General features: G+C 41.4%; 1 protein-coding gene across 21 annotated transcripts in view; it reads right to left on the reverse strand.

Moving 5' to 3' along the window:
* Positions 1 to 24,572, reverse strand: part of nfasca (neurofascin homolog (chicken) a) — a 159,103-nt gene that overhangs the window by 56,384 nt on the left and 78,147 nt on the right. For 17 of the 21 annotated variants that reach the window (XM_029427533.1, XM_029427552.1, XM_029427537.1 and 14 more), the window contains exons 2-3: positions 15,564 to 15,638; positions 3,181 to 3,333 (exon numbers count right to left, since the gene is read on the reverse strand). In XM_029427533.1, the coding sequence (XP_029283393.1) occupies positions 3,181 to 3,274 (94 nt within the window). In that variant the 5' untranslated portion in view covers positions 3,275 to 3,333; positions 15,564 to 15,638. Of the gene's footprint in view, positions 1 to 3,180; positions 3,334 to 3,897; positions 4,256 to 15,563; positions 15,639 to 24,572 lie in introns of those variants that run through there. The other 4 variants (XM_029427536.1, XM_029427534.1, XM_029427532.1 and 1 more) reach the window with 3 other exon arrangements.

The following is a 24,572-nucleotide window of genomic DNA, read 5'->3' on the forward strand; positions in this document are numbered from 1 at the left end:
CTTTAGATGTTATTATGTAAAAATGAAGTGTGTGTGTGTGTGTGTGTGTGTGTGTGTGTGTGTGTGTGTGTGTAGAAATCCAAGATGGCACCGAAAATGGGAAAAGTCTTCATATCGTCATAACTTGTATGAACTGTCTGTGTGTATGTTTTCAGGCATAAGGAATTCATTTAAAGAATATGATCAAGATAAGGGGTTGAAATCCAAGATGACTGCCATCCTTGTAGTTTCCGCCATGGCGGCCATCTTGGAAAGCTTCAATACTAGAACTTCCAGAAAGAGGAAAGTCCATCCATGAACCAATCAAAAAGAACAAATTGCACTTATTCAAGACACCAAGACCTCAAACAAGCTCCAAAATGAAAGCACTGGCAGCCATTCGAAACGATGCAAGCCTTTTTGGTCGTTTGTACATCGCAAATCAACATCGAGATGGCGATCTGAACGTGTTCTTCTCACACGAAAATTATATTTGTAGTATATCCTCCAAGTATTTCTGATTATGGAAAACTTAGAACAGGCACCAAGTTTGATCTGATCCGCTGCATTGATACCCAAGATGAAGCTCCAAGCACGTTTGACAGCAAAATCTTTGATGGGGCTTGCGCTGGTGCACATGTTGTCTCCTGCAACATCCAGGACATTCGGTGATTATGCAAAAGATGTGTTCCTGCCATACCTTGTACCCTGCATGGTAGATATTGTCTGGGACGAGTATCTGCCAAACAGCATAAAAGCATCAACGAGAGAAAAGAGGGGCAGTGGTGTTCGTCTGAAAGTCAGCCCGCAGACCCCGATACCATCAAAATGGAATGACTTTCTGCTTGATTCCACCAACAAAGTCGAACTTTTCAATTTTCTAACGCAGACAGTGGCTGAAGCAGAATGGCCGGAAGGGAAAGGAATCTACATAACAAAGGGTTCCACAGTGGTTTCCAGAGGTTGAAGCCAAGCAATGTCAGATTGCACGCACGAAGAGGCAGACACGCGGATTGTTGTACACGTTGCGCATGCACTTCATCATGGAGACAAGACCGTAGCGATCCGCACAGTTGACACCGATGTTCTGGTTATTCTCATTGGTGGTCACTTGTGGTTCCTAGAGTCTCTAAGAGTACAATGGGAGCCAGAGCCTTCAGCTATCAAGCTCCTGGAACCAGCTTTCAGTTTGTGTTCGGGAGGCAGACACACTCTCCACATTTAAGAGTAGGCTAAAGACTTTCCTTTTTGATAAAGCTTATTGTTAGGGCTAGCTCAGGTTTGCCTTGGATCAGCCCCTAGTTGCTGCTATAGGCTTAGACTGCTGGGGGACACCTCTCTGCTCTGTTCCTTCTCTTCCTCTTTCCTCCCCTCCCTCCCCTCTCTTCTTCTCCCTCTCTAGCTGTATGCATTTATGTAAATGTATGTTACTAACTCATCATCCGGTGTATCATCCCCGGAGTGTCTGTCTCTCATGTGGCAGGTTGCCACTGATAAAGTTTACGTCAGGATCATGAATCGTGGCTGTGCCTGCTGCCCTGGTCCTGCTGGACACCAGGTAGCCTTTTGACATTTTCCTGGATTCATCCATACTTTCTCTTTTTTTTTTTCAACACAACATAATTTCTGTCAAATGTATGTTGTTTATCCTGTACACACGACATCTATTGCACGTCTGTCCGTCCTGGGAGAGGGATCCCTCCTCAGTTGCTCTCCCTGAGGTTTCTTCCATTTTTCCCCCTTTAATTTTGGGGTTTCTTTTAGGAAGTTTTTCCTTGTGCGATGCGAGGGTCTAAGGACAGAGGGTGTCGTAACCTGTACAGTCTGTAAAGCACACTGAGACAAATGTATAATTTGTGATATTGGGCTATACAAATAAATTTGATTTGATTTCATTTCATTTCCATGACCTAAAGCGGCGATGTCCTGATCTCCAGCTGTGGGTAGCGTTTGGCGTTGGCAAAGACTACTGTCTTCACAATATCAACGCCATATGTTGTAACCTTGGCGAAAGGATGTCACAAGCACTCCCTGTCTTTCATGCATATTCCGGATGTGACACCACCTCGTCATTCTTTAGAAAGGGGAAAAAGAGCGTGTGGCAAGCATGGAGGAGTTATTCTTCAGTAACCGATGCCTTTCTATTGATCTGGAATCCCCCATTTGAGGTCCTTGAAGCAGACTCGCCACAGTTCAAGCATCTGGAATGGTTCGTCATTGTCATGTATGACAAAACAAGCACCGAGGACAATGTAAATGAGGCACGACGGGAACTGTTCACCAAGAAGAGCAGAAGCCTTGACAGTATCCCATCATCCGGTACTTTGTTACTATTATTAAATGAAACACCGTCAAACACGTATTGTTTGGACGTTTGTATTCTGTTGTAGTAGCATTTCAACTCAACTCATATTAAATACATGCACATATATTCTAAATGTAAAGATACATGATGTATGGTTGTATTAATTATTTTGCAGGATGCACTTCTGCAACATACCAAACGGGTCATTCTGCAAGCTGGTATATGGTCACATAGTTCTCAGGCAATTTGTTATTTTTGATTGGGTCATGGATGGATTTTGTTTTGTCCAAGAACACCTCTTTCTGGAAGTTCTCGTATTGAAGCTTTCCAAGATGGCCATCTTGGATTTCAACCCCTTAGCTTGATCAGATTCTTTAAACAATGCTTTAAATGAATTCCTTATGCCTGAAAACATACACACAGACAGTTCATACACATTTCTAGCTCGTATATCAGCAAAATTATTACGATATGAAGATCTTTCCCATGTTCGGTGGCCATCTTGGATTTCTACCCCTTAGTATTATCTGATTTTTTGGAGCATCAGATTTTTTTGATCTATATGACCATATGTAGTCCTAAAAAAAATTGGTGCTTTTGTCACTCGTGTCACGATCTTTTCGCTAAATTACCTCACTATCCCTTGTTTCTTGTTACTTCAGTACTACCATTCTTGTTTGTCCAAAGTGTTGTTTTCCAGAGAACAAGTCAAAGGGGTTGCAGCAATAGCAGTACTGAGCACCCTTGTGTAACCCCAATCATAAATCAGAGCCATCTATCTCAAACAATTTTCCTTTAACCAAATGAATTGTCAAAGTTTTTGATATAGCATTTGTTTCACCATTTGCTTTAATATATTACGTTAGAGTGGATCTGATGATTGCTGAAGGACTTACGATCTTGTGGAACTTCAATTGGTGCTGCTTCGCGCCACAGTAGCAGCAGTGATGACATGAAAGCCAGGACCACATGGCCGCCCTGCCCCAACATCTCTCCCCCCTCACCTCTCTTGATTGGCTGGATAGTTCTCCTGACAGAGCGCAGAGGACCTGAGAGTACAGACACAGAGAGAGACAGATGGTTAAGATAAAGTCAGCGTGGTAGACTGCATAGTTGTTAGATCCCTACGATTATGCCCTGATAGAACCAGGGTATGTCTGGACCAGCTCTCAAATTAAAGGACCAGAGCCTAAGGCCTATAGAGTATAACCCCAGTAGGTTCCGCAAGACTGTATAAACTGGTGGGGAGGAGATTCGCCTAGCTTCTAACTGCCTACTTCCAGGCGACTACCCTGCTTACTCTGATAATACTGCTGAGCCCTGAAGTCAGATAATAGTATCAGCCATGCCTGGTAACGGCAGGATCTGTGCACTTGGTATTGATAAGGTTTTCTTTAGTGGCTAGGATTAAAGCCCCAAGGGTTTGTTTAATTTATGGGCTAGAAAAATGTTTAGAACCTTTGAGATCTTAATACACAAATACCTTATGTTTTACCTTATTAGTTTTTATTTAGGTTTAAGAAGAGCTAAGCATACAGCTCAAATTGATTATACAACACATCTATCTTTTATAAAGCTCTTAATTGATTCTAGTATAAGGCTTAAAACATAACTGCTGAAGTTGGTCTAATCTACTTATCAAGTTTGGAGAGAGAGAAGGAGAGGTAGGACTGCTGGCTGTGCAATCCTTTCATCCTGCTGGGTGTCGTCCTTCTGGCAGCTCACAACTCTTTCAAGGGTCCCTGAGCTCCGTCAGATCCAAACATCCTTTTGCAGAGTGAGCATTGAAAACTCAAAAGTCCAGGATAATAATCCAAAATTGTTTGGCTGTTGGTAATTCCTTTTCCGTGCTTCGATCGGTCGTTCCACAACTTGGATATTTCTTCTAAGTCCTTTTTCCGATAGTAGGGAAACTCACATATCCAATCTCTGTGCATTTCTTTCAAAGTCATCTCCTTTTTATATAATTGGCTTTTCTCTACTTCTCGGCTCTCTCTCCCCCTAATACATATTAGGACATTGTCATGACTCTGGATTTGTGTTCCTGTTTTATTTTTGTAGAGTTCACCTCCCTTGTATCATGTCTTGTGTTTACTTCCTGTCTTTGTGTGGTTTCCCGCCATCCATGTTACGTGGTGTTCTCCCTTGTGGCTTCCTGTGTCTACCCCTGGCTTGGTTTGTGTGTTCAGTTTATTTGTTACTCTGTATTTTGCTACCTTTTTGTAGATTAAAGCTCTCTTTTTTTGTTATTATCCTTGTCTGTTGTTCTCCTTTTGGGTCCTCACCTTTTTCACTGCGTGACAGACAGCCTACTTCCTTTAGCCTATCATCACTCCTGACACATGTTGTTTTTTTTAGGCATATGCCGGCTCGTGCCTCCTGACCTGTTGTTGTCATCTTTTCCTGCTTCCTGTTACATTCATCTGTTCATATCTGTTCTTTTTAACATGGTTAGACATTTAAATCATAAAGTTACATTTTATACACCATTGGATATACTGATTATACTTTAATTATTAATTATTTAATCATAAACTGTTTATACTTTGATTATTAATAATTGAATTAATGCAGCACATAGTTTATTGACTATGTTTATCATGTAGATTATACTACTGTTTTAAGAATATTAGAATGATAATGCCAACACAGTGTCCTATAGTCTATTTTGGCTAAGCCCGGTACCACTGTCCCACGGAAGCTTATGACCTTCACATATGTTACACTGGCACTTTTACATACATGGTTATTAATATGTATAGTATAATCTTCTATGGTTTATGGCCTATCCACTGGCTGGTTAGGAATGCTGATTCTCAATCTACCTGACACAGTATATCTACAGTATAAACTGTTTGTGTGTGTGTAGCTGTGTATGTATTCTGGCATGAGAGTGTGTGTCGACTCAGGCCTGTTTCTTATAGCAGGACCAGGCTCCGATCACAAGCTGTTTCACAGCAAAATGTAGAATGGTTTTTGGGATGGTTCCATCATTCAAATCTCACCAATGTCTTTGCTACAATCTATATTTTCATACTATTTTAACATAAAATTACAAAAGGGTGTTTATAGACTTAATAGGGTTGGGAAACACCTATTATCATTTATCATCTTACCATAGTGACAAGACATGTTGGTTCACAGGTCTCATCTATACGAAAATGAAATGCTAAATATAAAATCACTTTAGCAAAAGTAATAAACATAAATGTGTTTCCATATTTCCACGTACATAGTCATATACTAATATAAAAACGATGCTGTGATACTTATCGCAATATATACTTATAATGCCAGTGAAAATGCTAAGGAAACTTATTGCTGATGCTTCAACATCCATTTGTGTAAAAGAGTGACCCCTGCAGTGACAAGCAAGGCATGTCAACCACTCTATTTGGTCGCTGACTCCAAAAAATCACCTTAATGTCTGTCTTTCCAAAGATTTTTAAGGATTTGATGTAGTTTTCTAACTATTGAGATGCCCTGATATCTGTTTTTCCAGCACCACCAGACATTCCCTATGAATCCAGGTCAGGAGAGGGAGATTTGTTTGGCAGTTGATCACCATAATGGATTAGTCATGTTTTAATACTGTCAGTGGAACATTCATATCAATAAAGTAATTGTTTTGCGAGTCACAAGTCGCAAGTTGTGGCTATCAAGTCTCGAGTTAAGTCACAGACACACATCCAACTTGGTGGCAGCAGCACAACACTATTACTTATTGACTTATTTTGTCAACGTCACCTGCAGGAGCGGGGTTTTTTTTCGTCAGCAAGAAGAATAAGACTCTCTGGCCCTGTATCGACTACCGTAACCTGAACAGCATCATTGTTAAGAACAGGTACCCACTTCCTTTCATCTCATCAGCGTTTGAGCTTCTAAAAGAATCAAAGACCTTCACCAAGCTAGATTAACGTAATGTTTACCATTTGGTAACATAATGTTTACCATTTGGTAAGAATAAGGGAGGGGGACGAGTGGAAGAAAGCGTTCAACACTCCCAGTGGTCACTATGAGTAGCTGGTGATGCCATTTGGCCTAACTAATGCCCCAGCTGTGTTTCAGGCCCTGGTGAACGACGTGCTTCGCAAAATGCTGAATAGGTTTGTGTTCGTGTACCTGGATGACATCCTCATTTTCTCTTCCGATGAGGAATCCCACATGTCAGCCAGGTGCTACAATGACTACTCTGGATAACCTGGTTTTTGTCAAGGCCGAGAAGTGTGAGTTCCACGTCCCAACCATTTCCTTCCTGGGGTCCATCATAGCAGAGAATAACATTCAGATGGATCCATCCAAGGTCAGTGCTGTCACATAATGGCCGACTCCTACCAGTCGCAAACGTATTCAGCGTTTCCTGGGATTCTCTAACTTCTATAGACGGTTCATCAGGAACTTTAGCTCTGTTGCCGCTCCACTACATGCCCTAACCTCTCCTACAGCCAGGTTCCTGCGGGACTCCAAGGCAGAGAAGGCTTTTCAGGGAATCAAGTTGAGTTTTACCTCCGCTCCGATTCTCACACTCCCAGATCCTTAGTGGCAGTTTGTGGTGGAGGTCGATGCCTCGGATGTTGGACTCTGAGCCATCCTGTCACAAAGGTCCGAGAGAGACAACAAATTGCACCCCTGTGCTTTCTTGTCTTTCAAATTGTCGCCAGTAGAGAGGAACTACGACGACGGGAACCGGGAGCTACTGGCTATCAAGGTGGCTTTGGAGGAGTGGCGGCATTGGCTGGAGGCAGTATAGCATCCGTTTCTGGTTTGGACTGATCACAAGAACCTTCAGTACATTCAGTCCACCAGACGGCTCAACAGACAACCGATAGGCCCGGTGGCTCTTGTTCTTCACCAGCTTTGACTTTGTTCTGTCCTATCGTCCTGGGTCGACGAACGTCAAGGCAGATATCCTGTCCCGCCTATTTTATCCGAACCCTAGCCTAGAACTCTTTTGTTTATTCTGCCACCTACCTGTGTGGTAGGGGCAGTGACCTGGGATATTGAGGAGGATCTGGAGCCGGGCTCGGCAAGCCCTTATCCGCAGTTCTGCCACATACAAGAGGATGGTGGACCGGCAACGGATTCCCGCGGCAGGTTATTCTCCTGGCCAGAGGGTTTGGCTTTCCACAAGGACCTGCAGCTGCAAGTCGAATCCCGCAAGTTGGCTCCGTGATTTGTAGGTCCGTTTCTCCCAGGTCATCAATCCGGTAGCGGTGAGGCTCCGTCTACCGCGTTCTATGAGGGTTCACCCCACTTTCCATGTGGCGTGGATCAAACCAGTTAAGGAGAGTCCACTGGTTCCCAACCAAGCCCCCTCCTCCCCCCACTGGTTCTTCGAGGGAGGGGACGTTTACAACGTTAAACATCTCCTAGCGGCCAGACGGAGAGGCAGGGGTTACCAATACCTGGTGGACTGGGAAGGATATGGTCCTGAGGAGAGTATCCACAAAGAACATTGTAGACCATACCCTCATCCGGGACTTCCATCGTCAGCATCCCGAGGTTCCTGGGACGAGGGGGGGGTACTGTAAGGGTTCCTGTTGTCCATTAAATGTGTTGTTGTGTATACTTCCTGTTTTATTTTGTGTTACTTGCCTCACCTCTCGTTTCAGTGTCTCCACTTCCTGCCCCATGTGTTTCCCATCTGTCATTAGTGATTCCACCTGTGTCTCGTTACCTCGCCCACTTCCTGGTGTATATAGTCTGTGTGTTTTGTTCCCCTTGTTGCCAGTTCGTCTTTGTACCTCCCTGTCGTAGTGTTCCAGCATTTGTCCCATGTCTCCTGATCCTGTTTCCTGTCTTTGTCTTCCTGGCTTGCCTGATCCTGCTTCCGTGACCCGACTCTGCCTTCGCCTACTCCTTGCCTGTTTTGTTTGCCTCGCTGACTGCCTTCCCGTGTACCGACCTGTGTTCGCTACAAGTAAAGACTGTTTTCCCATACCCAGTCCTGTCTCTGAGTCGCAGTTGAGTCCTATTCCCTGTGTTCAGTATGTGTCGTTACACCATTAGGATTTCCTGATGATCATACAAACCTCACAAATTGATCCAAATGGTAAAAAAATTAACAATTTAGTATCAGCTTTTTCTCTTTAAACTATGAGCTATAAATACCAGACTGGTTTCACGAGTGAGAGGACACAACAGTTTTTTGGACTGAGGGCAGATTTCACCAGAAATATGCAAACACCGACAAGACTCACACACACATTTTGCATGAACCATCTGGTGGTATGTCAGTCCAACAATATTCAACTAAATAGCTAATCTGCCCCTGGGAAGATAATACCCCAGCATTGGCTGGCATGATGTGCCAATCTCTCACACACACACACACACACACACACACACACACACACACACACACACACACACACACACACACACACAGAGGAAGAACAGTAGAAGGAAGGGATTAGGTTAAGAGCATGCCACACAGTCCAATACGAGCTTTGAAACAGAAATCTGCTTTGAATTGCAGATGTATTCCCAGCAGAAAAGTCACGGAGGGAGAGAAATCAAGATAAGGTTGAAAGAAAGACATGGACAGAGAAGAGAGAGAATGGCAATGAAAGCTCTTAAATAGGTCAGTGTTTCTTCCCACATGTGGAACCTTGTACACACTGCAGTGCATTATAAATGATAGCACACAGTGATACACTGAGGTTGAGTGCACATGCAGGCATGAAAAGGGTCAGGCTCTTGTCATCTCATGCCTTGACTACTGCAACTCTCTCCTTGCTGGACTGCCTACATGTGCCATCCAACCTCTACAGCTCATCCAGAATGCAGCAGTCCGACTGGTCCTTAACCTACCCAAGTTTTCCCACACTACACCGCTCCTCCGCTCGCTTCACTGGCAACCAGTGGCGGCCCAAATCTGCTTCAAGACTCTGGTACTGGCCTGTGCTGTGAATGGATCAGCCTCTTCCTACATCCAGGCCATGGTCAAACCATACACCGCAGCTTGCTCACTTGGCTCTGCATCAGCCAATTGGCTTGTTGCTCCCTCACTGCGAGTGGGACCCAGATTCCCCTGAAACAAAAACCGCCTGTTTGCTATCCTGGCTCCAAAAGGGTGGAACAAGCTCCCCAATGATGTCAGGTCAGCAGACAGTCTTCACACCTTCCGTCGAAGACTGAAAACAAAAAAATGATGTTCTTTGTATGTTGCACTAACATTAGTTTGGCTTATTTGAAGCTATTGTTCTGCACCTAAATGAGTTCAACTATTTGATGATAATGTACTTGCAACATTCTTACTGTTCAGAGTTGTATGCTCATGATTGTTTGCACTTATTGTAAGTTGCTTTGGACAAAAGCGTCAGCTAAATGAACTGTAATGTAAGATTTCGCAAAATAAACTTAATTGTCATATCAGCTCTAGTATAAAACAATGTCACATGACAGAGACTCAAGGCTGTCCAGGAGCCACACCAACACATACACCAGACAGTGATCTGGGGAAAGTTTGATGAAGCTACACAGGGAATTAATGCTATATTAGGTACATTTACACAGACTATCCATTTAAGACTATGAAGCTCAAGGTTAGCATGTAACTAACAGTTGGATTTGCAAAGCTAACACATAGACTGTAACTAGTCAAGCAATAACCAAGCTATAGTCCCCTCAAACTATTGGAACAGCGAGGCCAATTCCTTAATTTTTTCGGAACACTGAAAACAATTGGGTTTAACATTAAAATATGAATATGAGAAAAAAAATCAGTCTTTCAGCTTCTATTTCCAGGTATTTACATGTAGCTATGTTAAACAATTTAGAAGATAGCATCATTTTTAACGGAACACCACATTTTTAGGTGAGCAAAAGTATAGGAACAGAGACTTAAAATAGTGTGAAAAGTGAATAATACCTAATATTTAGATGCAAATCCTTTGCTTACAATAACTGCAACCCATTGACATCACCAAACCTTTGCATTCTTCTTTTGTGATGCCTTTCCAGGCTTTCACGGCAGCCTCTTTCAGTTGTTGTTTGTTTCGGGGGGTTTCTCCAGTCAGTCTCCTCTTTAGCAGGTAAAATGCATGCTCAATTGGGTTTAAGTCTGGAGATTGACTTGGCCAGTCTAAAACCTTCCACTTCTTTCCCCTGGTGAACTCCTTGGTTGTTTTGGCAGTGTGTTTTGGGTCGTTGTCTTGCTGCATGATGAAGGATCTCCCAATCAGTTTGGTTGCATCTCTCTTTAAGTTGGCAGACAAAATGTTTCTGTAGTTCATTTTGCTGCTGCCATCATGTGTTACATTATCAATGAAGATCAATGAGCCTGTCCCAGAAGAAGCCATGCAAGCCCAAGCCATGACATTACCTAAACCGTGTTTCACAGATGAGCTTGTGTGTTTGGGATCATGAGCAGATCTTTTCTTTCTCCATACGTTAGCCTTTCCACCACCGCAAAGGTTAATCTTTGTCTCATCAGTCCATAAAACTGTCCAGCTCACCTCTTTTTGTTCCTGATGCTCCATTATAAGGCTTAAGAGGGCCCAGTCGTAGGACCTCACCATGAGGTTGTGGAACGTGACATATGGTTGTCTACACTCTCCTAAGGCCAAGAACCATACAGTATACCATCAGGGAGAAATTTGAGTTAACACTAGTTTTTGATCTGGCATTGTTTAATGCCCTCACTTGGTTTCAGTCACGAGTAAACTGGTGCAACCCTGATTAAGGCAGGAGGGTCAGTGTGTAAAGCAAACCCTCATGCACAAGAGCTGCACCGAGCTGGACAGGTTTGTTTGGCTGACTGCTTGGTAGTGTACTTGATTGTAAGTTGTTTCACATTTCTAGTTGACATTGTTTGGTTTACACACACACATACACACACACACATACATACACACACACACACACACACACACACACACACACACACACACACACACACACACACACACACACCTAATAGACTAGACAAAACACAACAAGGTCAGAGTTACCTTAGTTTAGCCTGAGGTCAACAACCTCAGGCACACATTATCATCATACACACAAACCCACACTGAGTACTTCTCGTGACATTACATCAAAGGGTGCATCATAGAGGCCATTAAACAAATGGATGAAATGTTGGGCTCTCTCCCTTCTGCATCTAGTGTTACAGGCTGTAGCAAAACAGATTGGCCTGTTGAAGGCTATTTCTAAAATTAACATGTTAATTTGTTCTATGTGTGTATAATATATTGTGTATCAGTGAGCACTGCTTAGTGATCTTCCATGAGTTTTGCCAGAAGCACCCTCAAAGTGAAAATCATGTCATGAGACTGTTACTAAAACAATTAAAATATTATATGACTTCCATTATTTTAGATGAGAGAAGACTAACGATATTCTTTTATCATAAACTCAGTCAATTTAATTTCCCAGTCTTGTCAGGCAATGTGTAGAATGAATCAATTCTTCTTAAAATAGTTATAGCCCTGTCATTTCAAATGTTCTTAATCAAACTTAAAATACAAGGGCTAAACAATTCCAAACCATCAAATCAACTGTGAAGGAAGTATGATTAGCATGACTACTACAAGAACAAATCAGCTGTTGAATGTTTTGAGTTTAATTTTAGGACTATTACTAAAAACATTCTGCTCTTTTACGGTACAGCACATATTGCAGACACTACAGTACATACTGAAAATGTAACATTTTATTGTCATCTTTGCCTATAGCCAATTTTAATTCCACATTACGTCTATTGTTGTGCTTCTTCTTTCTCATTGCTCAGAGAGCATTTATAGTCAGTTATGCCCATCCCAACAAACACTCACACGGTCTTTGTACCAACTGCCTTTATTCCATTGTTCCAATGCCTGTGAGATTCCATTAGTCATTTTTGGATGATGCTGAGTGCTAATGTGCTCTTCTGTCATAAAAACAGTGGGGAAAGGACAGAGGAGGCAAAATGACACTGTATTCACATGCCCTTAATTAACACCTCGTTATTAAATATGATGAACCTGTCTCTATTATCTGGCTACGTACCACAATCCTTTAAAGTAGCTGTAATAAAACAACTTCTTAAAAAGCCTAGTCTTGATCCAGAGCTTTTAGCCAACTATAGACCGATACCTAACCTTCCCTTTCTCGCTAAGATCCTTGAGAAAGCAGTTGCAAAACAGTTGTGTAATCTTTTACATAATAATAGTTTATTTGAGGTTTTTCAATCTGGATTTAGAGTTCATCATAGCACAGAGACGGCACTGGTGAAAGTTACCAATGACCTTCTTTTGGCATCAGACAAAGGACTTGTCTCTGTTCTTGTCTTGTTAGACCTCAGTGCTGCTTTCGACACTGTTGATCATGACATTGTACTACAGAGACTGTAACATTGTGTTGGCATAAAAGGAACGGCACTAAGCTGGTTCAAGTCCTGTTTATCTGATCGATCACGATTTGTATGTGTTAACGATAAATCCTCCATGACAGCCAAAGTCAGTCTTGGAGTTCCGCAGGGTTCTGTACTTGGACCGATTCTATTCACCTTATATATGCTTCCTTTGGGCAATATTATAAGGAACCACTCTATAAACTTTCATTGTTATGCGAATGATACCCAATTATATCTATCAATTAAACCAGACGAAACCACTCAATTGGCTAAACTTCAAGCATGCCTTAAGGACATAAAAACTTGGATGTCTGACTTTTTGGTGTTAAACACAGACAAAACTGAAGTTATTATACTTGGCCCCAAACGCCTCCGAAACGCATTTTCTAATGACATAGAAGCTCTGGATGGCATTAATTTGGCCTCCAGCACCACTGTAAGGAATCTTGGCGTCATATTTGATCAGGATCGGTCTTTTAACTCACACATAAAACAAATCTCAAGGACTGCCTTTTTTCATCTACGTAACATTGCAGAAATAAGACACATCCTGTCTCAAAATGATGCAGAAAAACTAGTCCATGCATTTGTTACTTCAAGGCTGGATTACTGCAACTCATTGTTATCAGGTTGTCCCAAAAAGTCGCTTAAGACTCTTCAGTTGATCCAAAATGCAGCGGCACGTGTATTGACAAGAACAAGGAAACGGGATCATATTACTCCTGTATTAGCTGCTCTGCACTGGCTCCCGGTAAAATACAGAATATAATTCAAAATCCTTCTCCTGACTTACAAAGCAATTAATGGTCAGGCTCCAGCATATCTTAAAGATCTCATAGTACCTTATAAACCAACTAGAACATTGCGCTCCCAGACTGCAGGGTTACTTGTAGTTCATAGAGTCTCTAAGAGTACAATGGGAGCCAGAGCCTTCAGCTATCAAGTTCCTGGAACCAGCTTTCAGTTTGTGTTCGGGAGGCAGACACACTCTCCACATTTAAGAGTAGGCTAAAGACTTTCCTTTTTGATAAAGATTATTGTTAGGGCTAGCTCAGGTTTGCCCTGGATCAGCCCCTAGTTATGCTGCTATAGGCTTAGACTGCCGGGGGACACCTCCCTGCTCTCTTCCTCTCTCCTCCCCTCCCCTCCCTCTCTTCTTCTCCCTCTCTATCTGTATGCATTTATGTAAATGTATGTTACTAACTCATCATCCGGGGTATCATCCCCGGAGTTTCTGTATCTATCATGCGTCAGGTTGCCACTGATAAAGTTTACGTCAGGATCAGGAATCGTGGCTGCGCCTGCCGCCCTGGTCCTGCTGGACACCGGGAAGCCTTTTTGACATTTTCCTGGATTCATCCATACTTTCTCTTTTTCAACACAACATAATTTCTGTCAAATGTTGTATTTGTACTATGTTGTTTATCCTGTACACACAACATCTATTGCACGTCTGTCCGTCCTGGGAGAGGGATCCCTCCTCAGTTGCTCTCCCTGAGGTTTCTTCCATTTTTCCCCCTTTAATTATGGGGTTTCTTTTAGGAAGTTTTTCCTTATGCGATGCGAGGGTCTAAGGACAGAGTGTCGTAGCCTGTACAGTCTGTAAAGCCTACTGAGACAAATGTATAATTTGTGATATTGGGCTATATAAATACATTTGATTTGATTTGATTTTATGTAGAGTGTGCATTTCAGTGTGTTTAAACATTTTACACTTGAATCACATTTAATGATTTTGTTTGTAATTGTGTGTCTGTTGCAACCCATGCTTGCAAACAGAGCAGGTCTGTATCTGTGTGGGTGTTTGAATGCTTGTGTCTGTGTTTGCAGAACCTCATCCATGTTCTGCTTTGTATTAGCTAAAGCTTTAACTTTGCTATACAAAGAAATTAAAACCTTGATTTTGACACTTAATGCAGAAAAAACAATCGAAGCAGTCAACCTTACCAACAAAAATGTGGGTTTTGCGAATCATCCATGTATTAGATAAGAGCATTATACACATCACCTATGGCAGTCTTTCTCAAAGAGTGATCCGTGGACCACTGGTGGTCCGTGAGTACATTGGTAAAATGTCACATTTGAAATGAATATATTATATATTATTCTCAAACGGTGGTCCGTGAGTGTTTTTTTATTGGTTAAGTGGTCCTTGGTCTGAAAACGTTTGAGAAACACTGACCTATGGCCACTATTATTGCCAGTGAGCAGATTGCTCGCCGCTGCAATACAGCAAACTGCAAATATCAAAGATATACAGCAATCTACAAAATACAGTACACGAACTTCACTCACCTAAAAGAATGCTTTACTGTCAATTCATGTGAATGTTTATGATTTTTGTGAGAAAATGTGTGAATGGCTGAATGTTGAAAAGAACTAAATAAAAAGCATTCCATTTAAACTCTCTTTCCTTCTTATTGAAAAAACTTGTTCCAAATACAAGTCTTGTACATTGCTCCCCTTTTTTATCTCTCTGAGACAGTGGCTAGAGGCATAAACACATTATCATTACCATTTTTCTGACCTCCGTATATACCCCCAACAGCATTACCAATTCTGTTTTACAAACAACCCCCAAAATAGCCACCCACCCATCACACTCAATTGCCCTCAGCACCACAGGTACTCATGGCCACTGCACACATAAATAAATACTGTATGTACAAGCAAGCAAGCAAAGTAAATCACAAACTGGTATCAAAGCGACGACAGGAAGGTAATACACATAAAACATGACGGCAGTGTTTCACTCTGATTCCTGTTAGTTGGTGGCCTTTTAGCGCTGAAATCACAGCAACAACATGGTTACACAGCCACATTTTTCAAACTACAGGTGCCTCTTTCTGACTGGCTGTACTCGTGGAGTGTTTATTAGTAGTCTACACAGACTATTCTTGTCTAACATGCAGCACTAATTTAACAGAAACACTGACTTACGTGATGACTTACTGATGTAGATACTTTGATACTTCTGTCTGTCCACCCACTCTGTCGTGTTACCACGTTGCAGACCTGATGAGACACAAAGACAACAAATAAACAATATAATCTCTTGAGCAAACAAATGTCAACGTACACACACGCCTCAGGACTGTCTGCAGCTGAGTTTTTTCTTCAACTACAATATGTGCTTTCAAAGAGCTCGTCTGTACGCTAGCCGCTGCCCTTAGGATCACAGGATGCTCTTTCCCTCTTTCTTTTTGTCCTTCTTGTCTGTGTTGTTGCTGCTGCACACACACACATACATAAAACCACACACTCACACACAGTCTGCCTGGAGGTCTGTGGATATAAAACACAAACAAATACAGACTGTATCTCCAATACAGTCTGCGCTACAGTGACAATCAATACAATTAAACCATGTGTTACTGTGCAAACTTCACTTTTCACACAACTGCCACTTTATCCACACGTCCATCTTATCTTAAAGATCTCATGGATCTCATTATTCCTTGCGGTGCGACGGTCTAAGGACAGAGGGTGTCGTATCCTGTCCACTGAGACAAATGTGTAGTTTGTGATATTGGGCTGTATAAATAAATTTGATTTGATTTGATTTGATCAACAGATTTCTTTTTGCTTTCCAAACTTGTAGTCTTTATTCCAAACCTATTCAAGCAACATCATTTGAGACAAATGATCAGACTGCACAGCTTCTTCTGGAGAAGTAGTAACACTCCCCACAACCTTCCTTGAAAGCTACTTGATTTTATACAGCATCTAATAGAGCCCTCGTATCTCTAAATATTTTTCCAGCTCACTGTTAATAGTTTAAAACTCATTACAGTTGAGTTTTAAAACATCAACAAAATTGGTCTTTATGGAATTCTTTTATTGATTAATAAGATTTTTTTACACTGGATAAACTCATCTCAGCTAATCAGCCATTTCCATTTAGACATGATAGCATTTGTATGTCTTTGTAATCCCCTAGCATGCCTTCAGAATCAGAATCAGAACTCCTTTATTAGTCCCACAACGGGGAAATGTACCTTGTTACAGCAAAAGAACAAGAAAGTAAAGTGGCGAGTACACAATAATTAAGTAGAATAAAAATAAGTACAAAGTGGTTAAAACAATTGTAAAAAAATAATATTGCACATGGCAGTGATTTTTGTGATGGAATGGTGTGTTTTGGTGTGGTGGTATTTCTTTGCTTCATAACATGAAAGCAAAATATAGGTTTGCTGTGAAAATTAACAGATAACAGCACATCTCAGTCCCCAACACTGCACATCCACTGGACATAAACATTACATTTACAATTTGTGATCATACTTTGGAAAATAGTGTTCTTTAAGTGTCATTAAGTGTGTCATAAACTCTACCAGAGTATCTATCAGTTCAGTTGTTATCATGCATAAAAAAAGCCATAATGTTCTCTGCAGGTATCTACTGAGGGCTATTGTGGGTCTATTTTAGTAATCTAATGTAATGAGGACGTATAAACCACTGCTTTGATGTGGTTAAGGTGAAAAATTATTATGATTAAATGTGTTATGAATGAATGATGAGTATAATGTACACAATTGCATTATAAAAAGTATATTTAGTTATTACACTTTAAAAATATAAATATTTATAAGATATTACATCATCCTTAACTCGATCTGATGACTACATCGATCTGATGACTACAGAGTCCATGCAATATACACCCTTCTGACTACAGTATGGCACATATTGAACATCTTGGCACATATTGAACATCTGGGGCAGAAATGTTTAACTGGGTTAAGTGCACTGCCAAAGGGCACAGTAGTGGTATGCCCTACTTGAGACTGTGTGTGTGAGTAAGGCTGCAGTGCTGTGTAATACTACTGACATACACTGCACAGCAGCCCCTCCTTGTCATCTGGTTTTGCAGCAGCACTGTCTAAGCTGGCTTTGGAACATGCCTGAAGTTCTGAACCTGACCCAACTTCACCCAAACAACATTCTCTTTGAACACAAACTGACCTGACCACTGCAAAAATAAATGTTTTTCAAATGACAAATGTTTGGAAAATTATGTTTTGGCTGACTGGTTTATGACAAGGGTTGACTGGTCAAACATTCTGACTGTGGCATGTGTTGATGAGTTGGTCCTATTCCTATTTGAACCATGGCAATCATGTCATGGCCAGAAATGGTGCCAATCATTAATTCAGCTTGAAACCTTTTGGGAATGGATGTACAATGTCCTAAAAAACAATGTTTGTATAAATCTGATAAGTCTTAATTGCGTTTCTCCCAAATTCCCAAGCCTCCTTTTGGTTTCATACATTAAAGGGTCACTGATGAGATCACTGTATGGCTTGTTGCAATGTAACCAGAAGTGGAAAGTCAGTATTGTACTTCAGTACTGAACCTGGAAAATATTTTACACACAGATTGTAAAGACTGCCCTCAATGTGTGAAGTGAACAAAGAAACGATTATGTTTTTGATGCCCTCCATCACACACACCCCAGCGTAGCTCTCTCTGAGTTACTTTCAACATCCTCATGGGACAATAAGGAGAGTGTGTGTGTATTGGGGGGGGGCACTTTGATGTCCAGTCTATCACCCGCTATTTCCTGATCTATAACAGGTCTAGCACTCACCAATTCACGAATGACTGTCCCAGAGGTGTGTGTGGGTTATGTACACATCTACACATGCATATTACCTCCCACCTCCATACATCCCCATGCTCCTATTCCCCCTCCAGTAATGCCCTTTAAACCTAGTCCATTATTTTGACACACACACACACACACACACACACACACACACACACACACACACACACACACACACACACACACACATATTGAGAGGCCATGGCAATAAATAGCTCATGCACACACTAGAAGGTCACTGGTCACAGGCTAAATTATTATGGGTAAATGTCTATAAAAAATGACATCCTTTCCTTCGTATATATGATCTTTAAAGGGGTTGACATAACAACCACTCTCAGGGGCTCATGGGATAATTGGGGAAAGTGTGGGAGGTGTTGGCATCATGTTTGTCTGTAACAATATTTTAAGTAGTATTTGTGAATCCAGATTTAATTTAATTCAGTATAGAAATATTATAATAATAATATTATTATTATTATTATTATTATGTTGTTTCTAAATTTCTTCACTATTATTTCCACATTACAGTTTGTCATCCTGTAACTAAGAAATAGTTTAGTTTTGGGTTCAGTCACCAGTTTTTCTTTTCTTTGTTTCATGCCTACAAATCAGATGTTCTCTTCTTTATCACCCAACATTATCTAAACATACAGCGATCATGTAGATTTTTCTCCTACTTTACTGGCAGCCATTAACTTCAGTGCATTTATGAAGATCAACAGGAATAAACTTCAAACGTGCTTATCTGGTAGTCCATCACTTCTAATATATTTTGTGATCAAATCTGTAACAACATTATCCTTGTGTGGTAATGCAGTTACATGGTTGACTTGTGATGTATGTGCTGGTGAGAGGCTCTGAACACTGAGATGTGAGAGGGTGCAACAGCTCTGTGTGAGTGAGAAAAATAAAATCTAGAAGACACACAATAAGCAAACATGAACTCTGGCAACTAAAATGCTGCTGTTCGGGGCAGCGATTCCCTGGTCCGATTCCTCTGGCCAGACCATTTGTTACATGTCATTCCCCATATTTCCTCTCTCTCTACTATCACTATCAAATACAGTCAAAAAAGGCTTTAAAAAATATTTTTATTTAAAAAAATGCTGCACTTTAACACGTCTGCCTCCATTTTTATGGGAATGCTAATAAATCCAAGCATTTTATTACTCAGCAAACACACAATATAACTTACACTGACTTCTGTCACTGCTTTCGAAGCAGAAATTGTTTTTTGTTTTTAAAGTAGTATGATCAAAGTCATTCCTGGGTTCCTGGACGGTCTTTACTGTCCCATATGTCTAGAGACGCTTGACCAAAAGAAAAAAGAAAATTTAACTCAAGGTTCCCTTACTATGTTTTCTGGAGTGGTCAATGCATCTCACAATCATTATTTGAACTCCATCCATTAAGGATGACCATGAGATGCTTTTGAAAGCTCAGGAAATAGGTTTATACTGGCAGAAAGTATCAATATATTAATCATAGTGCCATTAAATTGCACTAATTAAACCCTACTTTCTACATCTGAACATCTACAGACATTTATAGATACGTTATGTATGTGTGAAATTAAGCCTTCTTTCCTTGACAAAACACTGCTCAATTAACCCTCAGACCCTTTATGGAAGCAGAGCAGAACAAAACACAGCGGTGTCAGATTGCAAACCCAGCCCTCTACAGCAAGCACGACCTCCAGGGAAGGTAAGATGAAGGAAATGAGGATGAAGTATAAGGGGTGGGTGCGGGGTGAACACTTGGTTGCCAGGCAATACGTGTGTATATGTGGATGTCATGCTTGGCAGGAGCTGTAGCTCGATGTTGCAGAATGACCTACTTTAAATCGAAAGGGGAAAAAAGAGCGAATGGAAAGAGAGAGTTGGAGAGAAGACAAATGTGGAGGAAGTTGGAAGCCGAGCAGGTTCACTAGTTTGTACAGAAAAGAAAAGAGCAGGAGGGGAAGACAGGGATGGACAGAGAGAAATACAAGTGCTAAAGAATTAAAAAGATGTCCCAGAGGGTCAAGTAAGAGGAGAGATGAAATGAAAGTAACAGAGGGAAGCTGTAAAAGGGAGAGAGGACAGGAAGCAGAGTTGATTAAGTAAAAGCATGGACTGAATCTGTGCTTGATCAAAATATATTAATGACAAAAAACTAACTAAATATTCTAAATACTCTGAGTACTGAGTTATTTATGTTTGGGTGGGAAAAGTGAAAAAGCACTGAAATGGAAACTTTGAAACCCAGCAGCATTAACACTTCTACAGTATGCTTGAATTATAATATTGAAATTACCTGCAAAGCATGCACATGTCACATTTGGTGGAATTAATTGCATGCAAGAATCATTAAACTCAGGTTAAAAAAATATTAATATGTAAAAGGAAAAACTAGCAGTGATCTGCACAAATTCTCAAAAAATAACAATAACAGCCATGCTCAGTACAGACCATTTATAGACATACGATTGTTGACGCATAAGCAGAAATCTTATCTCATGTCCAGCCGTTTCTGACTGAACTAGACCATATTCACATGATCACATTTTTTTCTAGTGGCGTCAAAACAGTGTGTGGCTTTGATACAGGATTGCTCCTTGTACTGTATTTGTACTGTAAGCAGTAAAATGCTTTTAAAATGCAACATCCAAACCTTAGCACGGCAGACCTCTGTTTGTTTCCAACTCAAGTTCTTTTTACCATGAACACGATTTTGCCATAACCTTAACTAGGTGCTGCTCACTAGGTGACCATATCCACATTAACACTGTAGGTTTATCAGTATCTACACACAAAAACACTTCACAAAAGGAAAAACAAGCAGAGGAAACAACAAGACCACATCATGTCAAGCCATTCAAATCTGCAGCTCATACTGTCTGAACAGGAAATACAAGAGGCAGGAGACCCTAATCAGTCTATTTCCCCCTGTCAGTTTCCACCCATCACACCCACAAAGACAGGCAGGCAGACTGAGAGGGAGGCTGGGTGAGGAGAGACAAGAGGGGGAAAAGGTTAATGTTGACAGTGAGACATCAGCAGATAACACCAGAGAATAGAAATGGAAAGACAGAGAAGATGTGGTGTTAGAGAAGAAAGGAACTGAGCTATGACTGGAGTTGAATACCACTGAATTAACAATTAAAACAAGATAAGGACATTTGTAGGAGTTGCAAAAACAATGTTCTTTCCATGTGAGCTGAGCTTTAGATATTCAACATGGCTGTTCTTGAGTCCCTGCTAAGACTAAGGTGACCAAGCTTTTGCATTCAGGGCCCCTCAGCTTAGGATCTGAGGCTGCAGAATCAAGATCTTTTATCATTTTCAGTATGTGTTTCATTTGTTTTTATCTTATTCAATGTTATTCTCAATAATTCTATTTTTAAAATAGTATATATATATATATATATATATATATATATATATATATATATTATTACTCAAGATGTGTACAGTATGTGTTGTATCTTCAACCCCTGCATTCCCTTTCCTCTTAAAAGTGATGAAACAAAGGTTTGTGGTGGTATTAGACAAGAGTCATGACATTTAGTTATTTAGTTCTCCACATTATCTCTGATTTTGCCTCTCACCTGTCCTCACATCAATGTGAGTGATATAAATTATTAGACTATTTAACAGTAATCTCTATTCATGTCAGACTTCCACTTCCAGCCGTTAATTAAGAGCTCAAAAGCAATAAAACAAAAAACAAAAAAAAAGAACCCTCCTCCTCCATACCTCAGCTGAAATATGGAAGACCTGCTGACATCCAAATCACGCTAAAGACGTCCTCTCACCTTTGTCACGGCATCACGTATTCATGACATACAAAGAGACTATTTAGTGATCCCTCCAGGCACATTGTTCACAGTCAAAAACCACACCCAGCCAGCTGACAGCCACCCAAATGTGTTCACCGGCACAATAAAAGCCTTTCCAATATAGCATTAAAAAACAAAAGAAACGCGTTAAGCCTACCACTCCCTAGTGACGTATACATGATTTAACCCTGTAGTGTTGTAGTCATAGTTCTCTTATTTTTACAATGATTCTCTTTATATTGTACAGTTTTTAGCTTTGAATTCACACAACCAGGCCATCAGACAGCAGCAGCAAATCAGTGAGCGTGCACTGTAACAGACAAGATGGCTGCAGCCTAGCTTATTAAGGCTGATTCCTGACAGCAGCCTGCCTACCTGTGTGTGTGTGTGTGTGTGTGTGTGTGTGTGTGTGTGTGTGTGTGTGTGTGTGTGTGTGTGTGTGTGTGTGTGTGTGTGAGGGAGAGAGAGTGTGAGTGAGTGAGTGAGTGAGTAAGTGACACACACACACACACATTAACATGTCAGCTGCACCAGGCCAAGAGATTACTCATTTGGTTTTCTCATTCATGATGTATAAACCCATAACCGGACATTTTTTGAAGCAATGACCGGATACATTTGTACGATACAAAGCCATTGCAAACACACAAAGCTGACCTATGATAACCCATTTTCACTATCAGCCAACTGGAACTCTAGGCAACAAGGGTCATGAGGCTTAATACAGGACAGAGCACAGAGGGGGGTTGCTGGTTGTTACGACCCGGCTCGGCAAGGGAAAAGGAGTAACATAAAACCAGATGGTCATGGTTTAAATAAGATACATTTATTAATATAGCTGGACAATTGGCAAACAATTGCTTATAGACTGACAAATGGAACAGAAGGAGGGCTCTTACACCAGAGCATCAAAGCCAAACAAACAGAACAATAAACCCCAACATCTAAACAAGGTTGGGGTGAAAACTGGATCAATACCAAAAACAAACAAAAGACTGAAGCACCTAGCGATTCCAACACATTGGATACAGAGCACGTAACTTAACTGATTATGACATTAAGATACAACCGAATCTAGGATACACACACATGAGTACAATGCATATGGCTGACAACACCAGCAGCCCCGACTGTCGAGCTGGCTTGGCATTTGTAATCACCGGTCTCTCCAGTGCGCCTCGGATTGGAGAGCCGGAACAGGTGCACACCAATCACAGCCGGTCTTCATCAAGGTGGGAGGAGGAAGTGTCGCCGCAGCCAATCAAGGGGTGGCGGTCACACATCCAAATCTGCATACTTAAATAGGGAAAACAAGGTGCATGCATCCACAAAGTAATCCCCGCAGATAAATAAGGCATATATATACAACCTATAAATTCCTATTGAAACATACCACATACATCACTTCAAAGGTTACCTACAACCTGGACAAAGCATCTGCCAACACATTCTCTGAGCCCTTTTTATGGCGAATCTCTAAATTATAATCCTGTGCCATCAGCGCCCACCGCCTGAGTCGTGGGGTGTACATGTGGGACAAAAAGACGAGAGGGTTATGATCGGTGACGGGTACCACGGGCAACGAACTGGAACCGACGTATACCTCAAAATGTAAAAACAATTATTAAAATCAATATCTGAAAGGTGACTAGAGGGTTGCACATTCCAAAAGCTAGGACTATGTATCGTAACACGCGAGTCGCAAACGCAGATTTTTCGGTGGCGCGTTCAGTTACCGGTACCTGCAGGGCCCAAGTTATCAATACAGTTCTCCATCCGCTGCAACGGATAGGAGTCCTGAACCGTAACTGTATTTACCTTACGGAAGTCCGCTCGTTGCGTGGCACATAGACTGTTTACAGTTACCGGGAGAGTCGGGCAATCAGGAGACACAGTGGGACTGACGGGGCGCACCTGCTCAGCCGCAGTGTCACCAGGAGATGCGTCCACAATCGCAGTCTCCTTCTCGAGCTCAACTTCTCCTGAAAACACTGGCATAAGCACACGGCGTGAGCCAAGCTCACCTCATCATTTATACGCGCCTCTGCACAGGTGACTACACAAATAGGGAACACATCAGAATGTGGCTGTATTACCTCAGGTGACCCTGTTGACTGAAGAGAGTCCAACACTTCCAGTGCAGGAGTCACTTTACCACCAGCGATGTCGTTACCCATAAATACAACTCCTTTAATTGGTAACGCGGGACAAACTGCGACGGGGAAGAAACCACTGACTAACTTAGATTGAACGTGTACGCGGTGTACCGGCCTGGGAGTCTAACCCATTTCAATGCTGCGTAAAACGGAACCATAACCACAAGCAGACTGATCAGAAAATGGCAACACAGAGGCGACGATCACAGACTGCGAGCCACCTGTGTCTCTTAAAATGCGCACCGGACACTGAACGGCAGGCTTGCCGGTTAAGGACACGAACCCGTCGAATATGAACGGCTTGAAGCATTCATCAAAACTGTCACCATTATCACGATCTGTACACGCTTTAATTAATCCGA

This window comes from Cottoperca gobio, unplaced genomic scaffold (assembly GCF_900634415.1).
Source record: "Cottoperca gobio unplaced genomic scaffold, fCotGob3.1 fCotGob3_332arrow_ctg1, whole genome shotgun sequence".
NCBI classification, from domain to species: Eukaryota; Metazoa; Chordata; class Actinopteri; order Perciformes; family Bovichtidae; genus Cottoperca; species Cottoperca gobio.